The sequence below is a fragment of the Labeo rohita genome, chromosome 19 (assembly GCF_022985175.1).
Source record: "Labeo rohita strain BAU-BD-2019 chromosome 19, IGBB_LRoh.1.0, whole genome shotgun sequence".
Lineage (NCBI taxonomy): Eukaryota > Metazoa > Chordata > Actinopteri > Cypriniformes > Cyprinidae > Labeo > Labeo rohita.
Genome location: NC_066887.1, coordinates 25,498,388 through 25,515,536, shown reverse-complemented (window position 1 = coordinate 25,515,536; position 17,149 = coordinate 25,498,388). Strand labels below are relative to the sequence as shown.

General features: G+C 36.8%; 2 protein-coding genes and 1 non-coding gene across 3 annotated transcripts in view; 2 read left to right on the top strand and 1 right to left on the bottom strand.

Annotated features, from left to right (window-relative positions):
- Positions 1-1,077: 1,077 nt before the first annotated feature.
- Positions 1,078-8,418, top strand: ndufv1 (NADH:ubiquinone oxidoreductase core subunit V1). Its single transcript, XM_051137097.1, has 11 exons — positions 1,078-1,150; positions 2,069-2,247; positions 2,326-2,408; positions 4,347-4,517; positions 4,683-4,866; positions 5,308-5,497; positions 5,577-5,789; positions 5,888-6,054; positions 7,512-7,593; positions 7,704-7,849; positions 7,943-8,418. Exons 2-11 carry the CDS (start codon positions 2,074-2,076, stop codon positions 8,018-8,020), a joined length of 1,488 nt encoding a protein of 495 aa, XP_050993054.1. The 5' UTR covers positions 1,078-1,150; positions 2,069-2,073; the 3' UTR covers positions 8,021-8,418.
- Positions 8,419-14,279: 5,861 nt separating this feature from the next.
- trnam-cau (transfer RNA methionine (anticodon CAU)) lies at positions 14,280-14,352 on the bottom strand. The gene has a single exon. It is a non-coding gene; the product is annotated as a tRNA-Met (tRNA).
- A 1,721-nt stretch (positions 14,353-16,073) lies between these two features.
- Positions 16,074-17,149, top strand: part of kmt2ba (lysine (K)-specific methyltransferase 2Ba) — a 38,699-nt gene continuing 37,623 nt past the window's right edge. The window contains 1 exon segment of the mRNA XM_051137098.1: positions 16,074-16,461. Within this exon segment, the coding sequence (XP_050993055.1) occupies positions 16,171-16,461 (291 nt within the window). The 5' untranslated portion in view covers positions 16,074-16,170.

The following is a 17,149-nucleotide window of genomic DNA, read 5'->3' as shown; positions in this document are numbered from 1 at the left end:
TCAGCTTTTACGAACTGCCGGTTTCTCCGGTAGTAGGCGGAACTAATGCACAAACGGCAATCTCATTAGCTGGCGCTCTCCAATGATCGTCCCTGTTTTGATTTCAGCAAATCAGTTCGAGGGAACGCAGACAACGTAATTAATATTCATGAGCCCAGCAGATTATTAATCTTTAGTGCATTTTATATTGTTGTTAGTAGTAGAATTCGTAGTAGTTTTATCAGTATTATTCCCCCCCCCCCCCTTTTTTTATAGATACACTAAATGTGAAACAATATCTTAAGCACCATCACCAGTCCTAAGATCAGTCAGCATGACAAATGCATTCGTACATGGTTATTCTAGTAGTTCTAATTACTAAAGTTTAATGCTAAATTATTATAATATCATATTATACTGCTTGACAGCAAAAGTGTACTTTCATATATTAAAAAAAAAACTAGCAACAATAAAAAATGTACTAGTCAATGGCTATTCTTTTGCAAAGGTGTCCATAGAAGGTTGATAATATTTACAATATTTTTTTTAATTTGATAGGTGTCTCTCCCATCAACATTAAAATACATTATAGTAGATTAGTGTACAATGTTTTATAATAATAATTTATTCTATTTAGTGTCCATTTGATTCATTTAGCATACTTAATATTGGGGACATCCAAGTTACTTGACATATTTGAGCATTTTTCTAAAAAAAAGTAACACAATAGTTACTTTCCCTAATAATTAGTTACTTTTATAATCATGTAACTCAGTTACTAACTCAATTACTATTTGTGAGAAGTAACTAGTAACTTTAACTAATTACTCTTTTACAATAACATGTCCAACACTGTACTTGGGTCCAAATAATACGACTAGAAGTATTTGACTATGAAGAAACTTTATTTGGAATTAACACAGACGTAAAATTGTATTGGATAGATAACAAAATATCAAATCAAGTGTCTTCAGGTTTACACAGATATCACTAGTTGGTTAGTTAAATTATTTGTTTAGGGTTTTTTGAATGCTTTAATGCACTGTTTTAGATTTTAACTGCGCAACAGCGCCTCCGTACATAACAGGTCAAATCCGTTATTACATCCGGGTCGGTCGCTATATTCCTTCCGCTGTACATTTTATAACGCTGATCCAGGGAGATCACGAAGGTAAGCAGCGGTTTTCCACTTGAATCATCTGTTTGCAAATAAAGGTTTTGACGGTTTGTTCCTACAGGTTCAATCTCAAGTACCTTCTGTAAATAAATCCGCGCATTAACGTTGTGCAGTGCTGCAGTCCCTCAAATGTCATGAGCGTGAATATGGAGGTCACTGCCGGACGAGTCCATTTTCAACCGGTTAACTTACTGTACAATGTCTGAAAGAGTTTGGCATGTGTGTTTATGCAATAATTAATAATATAGAAGCTGTCTTTGATCTACATGGATGTGTGTTTATTGCCGCTGCTAAACTATTTAACGTTATCCTTCCTGTCTCTTTCTTTGCGTGACTGTTCCCTTCAGTAAATTTGTCTTAAGTTTTGATGCATTTGGACTTTTTATTTCATGTATGGATTATGTTATAATGTTTAAACCTCAAAAGTTTGTCTTGTGTATTAATTTGATCTGCTACTATTATTTCAGGATGTTTATTGCCTCCCTCTGGTCGTTTTGTTCTTAACAAACATGTAAACATTTAATGCAACAATAACAGTAGAAATCCTTTTTTATATTTTAAGTTGTTTTTTAATCTTTAGCAATTTTGTTATGAGCTTTTTAATTTTTAAATAGCGCTTTTCTATTTTTTTTTTTGTTTTGTTTTAATTTTAGTAATTGTAATACTTAAATTTAAACACATTTCAGTTAGTTGGCAAAACAACCTTTTGTAATTTTCATATAGATTTTTAAGTTTATGTTTTGTCGTGTAATATTTATATTTTAATTGTAGCTTTTTTTTTTAATGACCAAAAAACAATTAATAACAATGAAGGTCATTAGGACTAGAGATGTTATTAAGCAGTGCACCATGTGGTACAACTTTGGTTATGAGGGGACGGTTCATGCTTATTGATTTTGACATCTCTTTCAGATAAGATGTTGTCCTGTCTCGGCTCTCCCGTTCTTAGCCGGGTTCTGACCGCCGGGGCTTCACGTGCCCCGGTTGCTGCGGTTGCAGCTGGTGCATCACGCACTACTGTAGCCGGCAACACCGCCTCTTCTCCAAACTCCATGACGCTGGTGCGGTACAACAGCGCCGCAGCTCAACAGGTGATTAGTTACTTAAATCAACTGTTTGCATAATTGATGATCAATGGAAATTGGCTATAATCAATGTGTGTCATCCAGGAAACACCAAAGAAGACCAAATTTGGACCTTTAGCTGACCAGGACAGAATATTCACTAACCTTTATGGACGACATGACTGGAGGTAAAAAAAATACAAAATTGTATCATGAAATATATCTAAGGACAGGACTCAAACTTACTTTTAAGTGTTCCCTATTTGGTAATTGTGACTTTTTATCTACAATTCAGCCTTTTTTGTGCACTTGCAAGTTTACAGTTGAGGTCAAAAGTTTACATGCACATTGCAGAATTTGCTAAATGTTAATTATTTTACCAAAATAAGAGGGATCATACAAAATGCATGTTATTTTTTATGTAGTACTGACCTAAATAAGTTATTTCACATAAAAGGCGTTTACATATAGAAAATAATAGATGAATTTATAAAAAATGACACTGTTCAAAAGTTTACATACACTTGATTTTTTAATACTGTGTTGTTACCTGAATGATCCACAGCTGTGTTTTCTTTGTTGTGAGTTCTTTGTTCATCCTGAACAGTTAAACTGCCCGCTGTTCTTCAGAAAAATCTTGTAGGTCCCAGAGAATCTTTCGTTTTTTAGCATTTTTGTGTATTTAAACCCGTTCCAACAATGACTGTATGATTTTGAGATCCATTTTTTCACAACTGACGGACTCATATGCAACTATTATACAAGGTTAAAATGCTCACTGATGTTTCAGAAGGAATCACAATGCATTAAAAACAGAACGAAATGTTTTTTTTGTTTGTTTGTTTTAGTGATAGTTGTTCATGAGTTCCTTGTTTGTCATGAACTGTTAAACTGCCTGCTGTTCTTTACAAAAGTTCTTCAGGTCCCACAAACTTTGTGGGTTTTCAGCATTTTTCTTTATTTGAACCCTTTCCAACAAAGACCATCTTTTCACACTGAAGACAACTGAGGGACTCGTATGCAACTATTACAGAAGGTTCAAAAGCTCACTGATGCTTCAGAAGGAAAAACAATGCATTAAGAACTAGGGGTGAAAACTTTGAATTTGAAGATCAGTGTAAATGTAACTTATTTTGTCTTCTGGGAAAAATGCATGTATCTTCTGTAGCTTCTGAAGGGCAGTACTAAATGGAAAAAATATATATATCTTGGCAAAATGTACACATTTCGTTCTGTTCAAAAGTTTTCACCCCTGGCTCTTAATGCATTGTGATTCCTTCTGAAGCATCAGTGAGCATTTTAACCTTCTGTAATAGTTGCATATGAGTCCCTCAGTTGTGAAAAAATGGATCTTAAAATCATACAGCCATTGTTGGAACGGGTTTAAATACACAAAAATGCTAAAAAACTAAAGATTCTCTGGGACCTACAATATTTTTCTGAAGAACAGCGGGCAGTTTAACTGTTCAGGATGAATAAAAAACTATCACTAAACAAAAACACAGCTGTGGGTCATTCAGGTAACAACACAGCACTAAGAAATCAACTGTATGTAAACTTTTGAACGGGATCATTTTTATAAATTTGACTATTATTTTCTCTTGTGGACTATATGTAGATGTCTTTATTGTGAAATATCTTACTCAGATCAGTACTAAATAAAAAAATAACATGCATTTTGTATGATCCCTCTGATTTTGGTAAAATAATTAACATTTTGCAGACTGTGCAAGGTGTATGTAAACTTTTGACCACAGCTTCTATCTTTTTTCCTATGAAAAAATTGCTTGAATTTCTACGAAATTCAAGCAATAAATACCGTTTTGGCACTCTTTAACATGGCCTGATAGATCGTTGTAGCTCCTCTGTACTCGTCTGTGCTTAATCAAACCTATAGGAAAAGATTCGTGACAGTTTCGTTTTTGTTCTCGATCCAGTGCTCTGCTGCCAGACTGAATTTTACAATAGATCACCCTCAGTGTAATCTCTCAAAATGACGGACGGCCTTCAGATTTTTCCATCACTGATAAAAAAAAAAAATATATATATATATATATATATATTAACATGACCTCTGCTTGTACTTGTATATTTGATTATTGTAACGAATTGTCCATATATCTCAGGCTGAAGGGTGCCCTGAGGAGAGGTGACTGGTACAAGACCAAGGAGATTTTGGATAAAGGAGTGGACTGGATTTTGAATGAGATTAAGGTCTCAGGACTGCGTGGCCGAGGAGGCGCCGGATTCCCCACAGGGATGAAATGGAGTTTCATGAACAAGCCCAGTGATGGCAGGTAATTTTGCATCTTAACAATTATGGGGTTCACAAGTCACATGACTCTGCAAAAGCATTGGTAAATGCTTGGCAAGTGCATCTACATTTAATAATTTACCATTTGGATCAAATCAGGCCATACAGAAGGATATGAGTCTCTTTTTTTTTTTTCATCTCCTCTCAGGCCTAAATATCTGGTGGTGAATGCTGATGAAGGAGAGCCCGGGACCTGCAAGGATAGAGAGATCATGCGTCATGATCCCCACAAGCTGATTGAGGGCTGTCTGGTTGCTGGCAGGGCCATGGGAGCACGTGCAGCCTACATTTACATCCGTGGAGAGTTCTACAACGAGTCATCCAACCTGCAGGTGAATAAGAAATGATGTGATTCAGTGCAATAGCATTCATTTTTTAAAGAGAAAGAGTAAGAAACATTCTTGATTACAAAGCTTAGTTTTAAAACCTAATGAGAAGTCTATAGCATTTTAGGGGAATTGTTTACCCAAAAATGAAATTTCTGTAATTAATTACTTTTGTAAGACTTTCGTTCATCTTCGAGCACAAATTAAGATATTTTTGATTAAATCCGAAAGCTTTCTGAGCCTGCATAGACAGCACAACTACCATGTTCAAGGCCCAGAAAGGTAGTAAGGACATCGACAAAGTAGTCCATGTAACATCAGTGGTTCAACCGCAATATTATAAAGCTACAAAAATACTTTATGTGCGAAAAGAAAACAAAAATAACAACTTTATTCAACAGTTTCTTTATTCTGTTGACCTCATGTGTTTCTGTGTGGATTCTCTAGGTGGCCATTAATGAGGCCTATGCAGCAGGGCTGATTGGCAGGAACGCATGCGGCTCGGGTTATGACTTTGACGTGTTTGTGATGCGCGGTGCGGGAGCATACATCTGCGGAGAGGAGACAGCTCTGATTGAGTCCATCGAGGGAAAACAAGGAAAACCCCGTCTGAAACCCCCTTTCCCTGCTGACGTCGGTAAGTCAAAAATTACAACAGTGTATTGTTATTTTAATTATAAGTGACTTTATATTTCACTTATGTGTTCCTGTTGCAGGCGTGTTTGGCTGTCCAACAACCGTCGCCAACGTTGAGACAGTAGCTGTGGCACCAACCATCTGCCGTCGTGGCGGCACGTGGTTTCTGAGTTTCGGCCGAGAGAGAAACTCTGGCACGAAGCTCTTCAACATTTCAGGCCATGTCAACAACCCCTGCACGGTGGAAGAAGAGATGTCCATTCCCCTGAAAGAGCTGATTGAAAGACATGCAGGTATACCTCATTCCATCCGTACACGGAAATGTTTGTTCACGGTCTAATCATGTCCGATCTTGAAGATAATTGAGCCTTAATTGATATGATCTCCGTAGGTGGTGTCCGGGGTGGTTGGGATAATCTCCTTTGTGTTATTCCTGGTGGCTCTTCCACACCACTAATCCCACGTCATGTGTGCGACACCGTTCTCATGGATTTTGATGCTCTTATTCAGGCTCAGACCGGTCTGGGCACAGCTGCACTTATTGTCATGGATAAATCAGTAAGTCAAATTGTAAAATAACTATTTAACAAGTTAATTTGGTGTGATTTAATTATGTGAAAAAACAAGGCAGGGCTATCTGTGCATTTTTGTGTTTGCGCTGAGGGGAGCTTCAAAGGTTTCTATGTGTTTTGCAGCGTTGAGTAATGTATCACAGACATGTCTCAAAAATCCTTTCATAAAGTGTAGAGCGAGTGTAAATAAGACATTCATTGTGCAGTGTAGAGAGCTTTGTTGATTATAATGGAACTTGGAGAACTAAGATGAGTGATGGCTTTTGATGATTTTAAGAGAGTTCATAACTAAGATATTGATTTAATACAACAGTTCAATAAACAAGAAGTTAATATTAAGTGACTTACATTGTCTGACTTTAACACTACTGCCTGATTTTGCTCTATTTCATCATCGAAAATAGTCTGAAACAAGTCACAGCTGAGCTGCTGCGCATCTCCATTCAAACACAGCGGTGTTTATGAATGAAGGTGTGTTTTTAAACTAGTGAGTTAATGATTCAGTTTCCCATTCATAAAGAGAGTCACTTGCTGAATGAATCAGCCGTTCGGACAAATCAAATGAATGATTCAGTAATTAAATCAGTGACTTAAATGCCGCCACCTACTGGCAGTTTTAGCTTCATTTTTAAAGTATCTTTTCAGTTATTTAAAACATTTATTATTTCTATATTCAAAATTTTTTATTTAAAACATTAATCTCAACATGAGTTTATGAATTTGACTGCACTAATGCCACCTCTGAGCCTCATTAAACTTGAAAATACACCTACAAGCCACTTTTGTGTTCTTCTGTACCACCTCTGTATTCATTTTGAAAATTAATTTTGTTAATACTAATTTCATTTGATTGGTAACTTATTCTTATTCCACGTGTTCTTTTTCTGTTGTTTTAATTAGAAATTTTAAAAAGCTTATAAATTATCATTTTTTTAAACTTTGATATAAAGGATGATATACTTTTAATAAAGTTGCTCAAAATTGATCAGATTTTTGAATTATTGATTAGAAGGTGCTCTTGAAATTTTGACTGTGCTCCTAAATTTTTTTGTTGGGAGCATGCATGCTCCTAATGAAAAAAGTAAGCGTATAGCCCTGGTTAAAGGGATAGTTCACCCAAAAATGGAAATTCTGTCATTATTACTCACTCTCATGTTGTTCCAAAACTGTGTGACCTTTGTTCATCTTCGGAGCACAAATTAAGATATTTCTTATTCTAATTGCGCTGTAAATGCATTCATGCCACCTCTGAACAGTCTGTGTAAATATACCTAAATGCCACTTCAGATGCAGATTTTGAATACAGTGTTATGGCCAAATTGTAGTCTTGAAACTTTATGTGTATAAATTCTGTTAGCATTTAGATTTTTTTTTTTTTTAAAGATATGTCTGATAATTTGAGTGTTTGGCCATTTGATCACTCAAGTTTCCCCCCCTTCACAGACTGATGCGATCCGAGCTATTGCCCGCTTGATTGAATTCTACAAGCATGAGAGCTGTGGGCAGTGCACTCCTTGCAGAGAGGGTAAGAATTACAGCAAATTTATGTGAATATATACATTTCTCAGTATTTCCATATACAGTATGTTACATTACAGTGAATATTTACCAGTCTGTCTTTTGTGTGCCTCTCAGGAGTGGACTGGATGAATAAGATGATGTGGCGCTTTGTGAAAGGCGATGCACAGTCAGCAGAGATTGACATGATCTGGGAGATCAGCAAGCAGATTGAGGGCCACACCATCTGCGCTTTGGGAGACGGAGCCGCATGGCCAGTTCAGGTAAAGGCAGAATATATTTCCATAGACCATGATTAATCTAAACTGCTTTAATTGTTTTAACTGAAACTTGCATTTATATTTCTTTGTTTTCAGGGATTGATTCGTCACTTCCGCCCCTTGATGGAGAACAGAATCGCAGAATTCAAACAGAAACAGCAGGCGCATGCCTGAAAGCTTCATATATGCATCCATTCTCACTCATCCTGTCACTTAGTTATTTAAGCAAAACCAACCTGGTCTCGCTCACTGATATGTGTACTGCTGGCATCCTCCTTTTGTTTCTCTTATATATCAGGGACATGAAATAAAAGTTCTTAAAATAGTTTTTGCGTATCTATACCACCATGGTGATGGATTCAACATCATACTTCTGATTGTGGATGACTTGTGATGCATTAAAAAAGAGGAAACTGTTTGAGCAGATACACCACTCATTTACAATATAGTGAGTAATGGTTGATGTAATTATGTTAAATCCCACTATGATGTCAATGCCGTTTTTCTTGATAAGAAAATCTTACGACTGTATAAACTCTTATTTGTGGAAATAAAGAGCTTAGAACTTGAAACGGTGTTTGTTATTCTGGGGTTTGAGGAGAATGTGTTTTGATTGATCATGAACTGTTTGAGTTGGCAGAACCAATATGTGGACAAAAGTAAGTCTTAGTGCATCAGAAAATAAATGGGAGAAGGCAATGTAAAGATCTGTTTTGGAACCATTAGGTTTAGTCCCATTATGATATTAATGGCATTATTCTTTATAATATATGGCCAACTGATGACACGTCGTGAAAACACTCTATGCTACCTTGAAGTAGGCTTCTTTTTCATTCTTTAAACAAAACCTCATTTTTTTCTTTTGATTTTAGATTAAAATATAACCTTGACATGTTTCGTGAGAGTCATCTTTGTACATAGGATTTCATTAATATTTAGTTAATGGTTTATTTTTTATAAAATTACAAAATAACACAAATCAGTTTTGTGATTTAGTTTTAATTTATAGAATGTGCTTTAAAATTAAGCTGTCTGAAACAAATGTGTGTTCAACTTAGATATCAATTACCAGAAATTTGGATCTATAAAGAGTCATTAACAGTGTGAGACTGTTAATGACTCTTTATAGATAATGTTAATGTTTTTTTGTTAAATTATATAAATTTGTTGTTGTCTTAACAACAAAAATGTGAATTACTATTTTCAGCACCCTGATTCCAGAAAGTGGATGAGTATGTATTTCTAAGATGGGCATTATTTTTTTTATAAGAGTTGTATTTTTCTTATAAGTCATGAAGCTGAGTAAATCAAACAGAAGACAAAGCAATTCTTTGCCTATCTTGAAAGCAAAGGATGTGTCCGGAGGTCAGTGTTGCACCCCTGAACAAACTTCTGAGCCACTGCTGTCACAAGTATATAGTAAGTATCTAAAAGGTTCTGCTTCTTTTGAGTAATTGTTCACCAATAGTTAATCATATTGCTTGTTTTAGGTAAAAGAATTTGTCTTCCTCTGAGATGGATTCACACTTTGCCCCCTGCCGATCATACCTGGGTTTCAAAGGCCCTGTTCAGGTTGTCTCGAAGAGGCAGCCTAAAATGGACTATGCTAGGGTGGACAGGATGTGGTGGTACCCACCGTTCCCACCTCTTACCTTAACCGAAGAACCATGCGTTGTTTCTCTGGATGCCACAAAAGCTGTGGAACACGAAGCTCACCTGTCCACGTTCGGACTACCTGAAGACCTCACATCAGCAGGTCTGCACCAGGAGCTCATGCAGGTAGTTGATGTCAAAGGGTCATACTTCATGGCATTTGAGTGTCTGGTTTGTGGAAAATGCAAGCAGAAATGGATTAGCTGGAGTCATATGTCCCGTTTCCTTGCATTCTTGCATCACAGTTGGCTTGTGACATGAAGGTCATTCGCCTTAACCGTCATAGACATGTTGGGATCAGCGTCAGCCAAATCCAGAAGAAACTGGAGAAACATCACACTGAGGTTTGGCTACAAAAGGCTGTACAATATCTAACAGATTGCAAAAGCTTTGCCCATCCTATGACATTTCAAACCCCACCTTCCATTTTTCCGCTTCCCAAACACTGTTGGTTGAGGCAAGTGTTGGCTGTGGATATACTTCGCCAAATGAATGAGATCAAGGCCAGCATAACCTCACAGTTTGTTGTGTGCTAAAGATGGGTTCCACCAAGAAGTTTCTCAGGAACTTCTTAGGAACTTGGGCAACCAGTGTCGCCAATGGACATGAGCAGGTTATCATGTCGGTGCTTACAGCAAACAAAGACTCTGGTCTCGAGGTGATGATGTCTGGTTTCATAAATAGGTACGAGGGAGCTGCGGTGGCTCCTCCTGAGGTTTTGTACGTCGGTGAAGACTGCTGTGGGTCCAACTCTCTCAGAAAAACATCCAAAGAGTGGAAGGACATGGAGGTCAGGTTGGACATCTCAGAGTTCATGTGACGGATTGGTGCAGGCTGCGTGTCAGAGTCCCATCAGATATACCCGACCTTCATGGACCGTCTCAGCCACTGTATTTTCGAATGGGATGAGGAGGACCTGAAGCAGCTGAAGGAGACGAAGCGTAGCGAGCTTCCAACAACATCCAGCCTTCTGATGACGAACTGATGTGTCATCTTAGCAGAAGCGAGTTGGCCCTCCATTGTTGAACAACTGTTGAACAACTCATCGAAGGGCTTATTTGGGTTTATGATGGGAATGTGGGATGGGACTCATCAGGAGTACCACTCTTCAGTTCCAGTACAATATGTAAAGTGGATCCTTTTAGCGTTCAATTGTACTGGGGCACTGGTGAAGGGAGGCCACCCTTCTGCCAACCTACAAATGTGTCAGAGGTTCCACCACCACTGAATCCTTCCACCAGCATCTGAACCAGCTCATTCCAGGTAAATCAGTTTTGTAAGATTTGGTATACATACTCTACCATTAAAAAGTTTTAGGTTGGTCAGATGCTTTTAAAGGATTGGGTCACTTCCAGAATAAAAATTTCCTGATAATTTACTCACCCCTATGTCATCCAAGATGTTCATGTCTTTCTTCAGTCGAAATTAAGGTTTTTGAGGAAGACATTTCAGGAGACATTTTTCTCCATATAGTGGAATCAATGGGTTGAAGTTTCAAATTGCACCCTGCATAAGGGTCTTATCTAGCGAAATTATTGGTTATTTTCTAAAAAAAAAAAAAAAAAAAAATGTATATACACTTTTTAACCACAAATGCTTGTCTTGCACTAGCTCTGCTATACGTGATTATGCAATGCGCTTCATGAAAAAGTCACGCGAGGTTAGTTCTTATCTGTGTACTATGGTTTAAAAAGGAAAATTTAATTTACTCCTCCAATTTCAAAATTGTCTGACGTTGTTTTACCTTTATTTTGTTGTAAAGAGCGTTTGACTTTCTTTGCATGTTCGATTTGTAAACACTGGGTCGGTACTTCTGCCTTTCATGTGCACGATTACGTAATGCATGACGTCAAGCTAGTGCAAAAAGAGCATTTGCATTTAAAAAGTATAAAAATGGTCATTTTTTAGAAAATGACTAATCGTCTTGCTAGATAAGACCCTTGTTCCATAAACCAGAGCCCTTTAAAACTGCTTTGAAACTGCGATTTTTGACCTTCAACCCGTTGGCTCCCATTGAAGTCCACTATACGGAGAAAAATCCTGGAATGTTTTCCTCAAAAACCTTTTTTTTTTTTTGACTGAAGAAAAAAAGACATGAACATCTTGGATGACGTAGGGGGGGAGTAAATTATCAGGAAATGTTTATTCTGGAAGTGAACTAATCCTTTAAAAGAAGTCTCTTATGCTCAAAAGGCACTACATTTGCAATGCTATGTCAACAACATGCCTGCAGTATTGCAAGCAGCACATTACAACTAATCAAATAAATCTGTCTGTAGTGCAGCAGTTCAGTGTTGCAGTGCTTACAATGACAGTTTTATTGATTTTTAATGAGTGATGATAATTATGTGCAAGATGATGGGTACATCATATAATGAGATTTCAGAGACGGCATGTGTATATTATATTTCAGGGGTGCCGTCTTGTTCTACATTACTGCAGATTGAGTTTTTGAATGGATTGGTCAGGTGGAATGAAATGACTGCTGCAGCCTCAGAGGGCCTGCAGAAACCTCATTCTTGCATTGGGTGCAAACTGTCAGCCAGCTTGAAAAGGAAGTGCATGGAAAGAACATTGCATCTACTATGAATACAAGTAAATACACAGGTAAGTCATAAAGGTTCAAATGACTAATTGAGACATGCCTAATTATGACACAGTTTTCATATTTCTGTGAACATGAAACATGTTTAAATTGTGATTGTACGTTTTGATTTCCAGTGCATTGATCTTCAACTCCTTTTCAGGTGAACTGACTGGGTTAGATTACTTGTACCAGCAGACTGGCAATGCAATCCAGGACAGTAGTTTTATCATCAGACAGATGGAAACCACTGACGTCCAAATGGTTGAACGTGAGAGCTGTTGCAAACAAGAGGACACTGGGGACTGGACAATCGCACAGCATCTTGTCCCATCTCGTTAAAAGCTGCTCCGTCAATGTACACAAAATTCTAATATTGAAGGAGAAAAAAAATTTACTCACCCTTATGTCATCCAAGATGTTCATGTCTTTCTTTCTTCAGTGGCAAAGAAATTAAGTTTTTTTTAAGGAAAACATTCCAGGATTTTCCTCTTTGTAGTGGACTTCAGCGGTGGCCAACAGTTTGAAGGTCCAAACTGCAGAGTCAGTGAAGCTTCAAAGGTCGGGCTGGTGCAAGATAAGCACTTGTGGTTAAAAAGTATACATTTTTATTGTTTTAAGAAAATGACTGATCGTTTTGCTAGACGAGACCTTTATTCCTCGGCTCCACTTTATGGAGAAAAATTCTGGAATAATTTCTCTGCGACTGAAGCAAGAAAGACAAGCATCTTGGATGACATAGGGTTGAGTAAATTATCAGGGGATTATTTTATTCTGGGAGTGAACCACTCCTTTAATGAGAGTCATTCAAGATAAGTCGAGGTGCTCAGTTTCAGGTGGAAGATCTCTAACCATTGATCACATCCGCACCTGCAAAAGAAATGATGGCTTCAGACAGTTGTGATGACAAGCCTCTCGTTTCAAACTTGCCTCCAGGGACCATGATGGAAAACAGCAACACAACACACGAAAAAGCTTTAACAGTACAACCTGGTCCTGCTCCAACCCAGTCAGGCAAATCACTGACCTCCCGGTGTAGTGTATAATGTTGCAAAAAATCTTTCTATTCATCAAAGAACCCTAAAAAATTTAGCCTACTCAACTTAAATATTGTAATAAAATAAATATAATAATAATAAATGTTTTTGAACAGCAAATCAGTATATTATAATCATTTCTGAAGGATCATGTGAAACTGAAGACTGGAGTAATGATGCTGAAAATTCAGCTTTGATCACAGGAATAAATTACATTTTAAAATATATTCAAATAGAAAGCAGTTATTTTAAATGGTAAAAAATAATTTGGATCGAATAAATGCAGGCTTGGTGAGCAGAAAATAATTATTTTTTTAAAAACTTTTGATTGGTTGTGTATAAAACCAACTGTTTAGACTTCAAAATGTAGATTCTTAGATCATTTAAAAAAAAAGGAACCATAAAGATTGTTCTTAAAGCGTCCAAATAGTCTCTTTGTCAAATAATTTATTTTGAAAATTCTCAGCTTTTTTCATAAAAAGATTCAGTTCATGTTTCCTTACTTTTAGCTTTACGTTACGCTTTGCTTAAAAGAATACTTGTGCAAAACAGTTAAAGTAAAAGGTTATATTCAGTTGTAACTTAGATATAAATACAATACAGTGAAATTATCATACAGTTCGGGTGACTTCTGTGACTTCATATGTGACCCTGGACCACAAAACCAGTCATAAGTAGCATGGGTATATTTCTAATACATTGTATGGGTCAAAATGATCGATATTTCTTTTATGCCAAAAATCATTGGGATATTAAGTAAAGATCATGTTCCATGACGATATTTTGTAAATTTCTTTATTTATATATCAAAACTTAATTTTTGATTAGTATTATGCATTGCTAAGAACTTCATTTGGACAACTTCAAAGGCGTTTCCTCAATATTTTGATTTTTTGCACCCTCAGATTCCAGATTTTCAAATAGTTGTATCTTGGCCAAATATTGTCCTATCCTAACAAACCATTCATCAACGGAAAACGTATTTATTCATCTTTCAGATGATGTGTAAATCTCAGTTTTGAAAAATTGACACTTATGATTGGTTTTGTGGTACAGGGTCACATATTTCCTCTGATCCGGAGTCTTTTATCACTCTAATCTTTCTAAGGTACGCTAAGACACGCTTTGTAATTCTTTTTCAGAAGTTAAAACGTTGCCTTGCCCCGTGTGAGGCTCGAACTCACGACCTTCAGATTATGAGACTGACGCGCTGCCTACTGCGCCAACGAGGCTGTGACGCTATTCTGTGCAAAGGCTTCTGGGAAAACAGACGCGGGCCAATTCATTTCCCAAAAATTCATATTTTATTTCGCTGGAACACAGGAAATGGCTAATTTGAATGACCGTGTTTATGGAATTTGTTGTTAGTATCATTTAAATAGTGATTTGTAGTTGACGCAGAAGCTGACAAATAACTATGCGAGGTGCGGATAATTATGCTGTAGCGACCCCTAGCGGGAGCTGCGAAGCAGAAATACGTGCTTTTGAAGTGTAATTTTATTCAACTGTTTAGCTGCTAGTGCAAATGACAAAATATTTATTCCGACTTCATATTGTTCACACTCACAAATATTAATGTGGTTCCAAAAACAAGAAAATTTGATAAATCTAGAGGATATAACTTAATAATAACATGCCAATAATCAAAGAACTACAAAAAAATCATATAAAGCCTGCTTTATAATGTACACTACCAGTCAAGAGTTTTTGAACAGTAAGATTGTTAATGTTTTTTTTAGAAGTCTCGTGCTCACCAAGCGTGCATTTCATCTTTGATGAATATAAAGTTCAGAAGAACAGCATTTATCTGGAACATTTTGTAATTTATCTGGAACATTTTGTAACATTATAAATGTCATTAACATCACAATTTAAAGCATCCTTACTTTTACTAATAAAAGTATTAATTTACATAATTTCTTTTAGCATAAAAATCATACTGACTCCAAGCTTTTGAATGGTATACTGTATAATTTTACAAAAGCTGTTTAATTTCAGATCAATGCTGATCTTTGGATCTTTCTATTCATCAAAGAATCCTGAAAAAAATGTACTCAACTGTTTTAAATATTGATAATAATAGTAAAAAAATGTTTCTTGAACAGCAAATCAGCTTATTAGAATAATTTCTGAAGGATTATGTGACTCTGAAGACTGGAGTAATGATGCCAAAAATTTTTGCTTTGATCACAGGAATAAATGACATTTTTAAATGTGTTAAAATATAAATCAGTTATTTTAAATAGTAAAAATATTTCAACATTTTACTGTTTTTGCAGGACTTTGGATTAAAAAAAAAATGCAGGCTTGGTAAGCATTAGAGACTTCTTTAGAAAACATTCAAAATCTTACTATTCAAAAACTTTTGACTGGTAGTGTATGATACATTAATTTCTAAGGTCTCTAAATTGTGAACATGGAAAACAGTTTTGCTGGAAAGGCCCACTGTAGACAATCTACTACATGCATTGTGCTCTCAGACTGATAATTCACATTTTTACTTTTCTTTATTTTTTTTTTTCTGTATTATTCATTATTATTATTGTTATTATTAGGATTAATATTATCAAATAAAAAGTGACAATTGATATTTACATGCATTTTATGTAAGTAGTATTTTATACTGTTATAAAAAAAAAACATCAGCAACAAATAGGCTAGCATATTTTGATCAAATTGGGCCTTTGAATAAATCTGAGGTGTTTTCCCTTTAAGTATGAGCTTCATATTCTCCAATTCCATACTCTTTGAGCTATAAAAGTCCAATGTATCAAAAAATGATACAAAACGTAAAACACGTATGCAAGATTTTTAACAATATTTTTGTAACTAAATATTCCATGACTATTATTTAATATGCCAGACAAACTGTTGTATATATATATATATTGTTTATTAAGTATTTACATAATGATGTTCATTGGCAAAAGGCCAACAAAAAGAAAAACTCCATCTCCCATGATGCCATGCGTTTCCTCCACTATCTCGCGCCTTTCCATCTTGTTCCTCTCAAGAGCTCAGCGCCGTAGTTGTTGTTGTGGTATGTAATAATGGCGGCAGCAGGAGGCGGATTACCAGCCTCGGCTGTTGTAGCGACCGTAAACACCTCCGCCACCGTTCGCTGCCGTTTCCCAGGTCGGCCATGGACGTCTCGGAGCCTGCTGAAGACGGAGAAACGCTCTCATGTCGGTCGGGTGAGGGCTGAAGACAGAAAAGGGCCGAGGCCCGTCGACGTTAGAGCTACGCTGAGAGAGGATCCGTCACTGTCGCGCTTGCTCGGGCTGGCGGAGAAACACAGGCGCCAACGCGAGGCGGGATTCTGCTCGAGCGGGAGCGATGAGGTGAGCGCTTCGCTGAGTGAAATACAGTAATTACTAATGCGCAGCAAGTGCATCAGCAGCATGTCGGTGAATTGCTGGTGTCAGTTCCTGCAGAGATGCAGCCACCTGATCATAGTTGCACGGTCGTGAGCTTTACAGATTACAGAGATGGAGCCTCTGTAAAGCGTTTAAAGAGATGCCAGTCTTATCGTGGGCTTTTGCCGGGCTGACGAGCTCTCATGGCGGGTGTTTAACTCGGTGTTGCCGTGGCTACTGGGTTTGTTTGTGGGTCAGTGACAGCGTGGTGTCCGCTGAATAGTTTTAGGGGAGTCTGTGCAAAGTTATCGACTTTAGCACATAATGTCAGTGTTGCTGACACGTATGTATTTCTTAATAGATAATATTGGTTGCTTATCTAGTTCAAACGTTTAGGAGGCGTGGCGTACATCCGGAATATGATATAGTTCTTCTGTAAGCATTCTGTTAGGACTCACCTTTGTATGATTAAACTATGTTATGTTTTTTCTAGATGTGTTTGTACAACATCAGGTAACAGTGTTTACAGACATGTTAATTGCTTTGTAGTAATCTTGTTAATCAGTCACGATGTGTGAGAGGTGTTGTTCAAGTTTATTTCCATTCAGTAAAACTTTCTTTAGTACAATAAGAGCTGCTTCATTTAAATGGCATGTGCTTTAAAAGTCTGTCT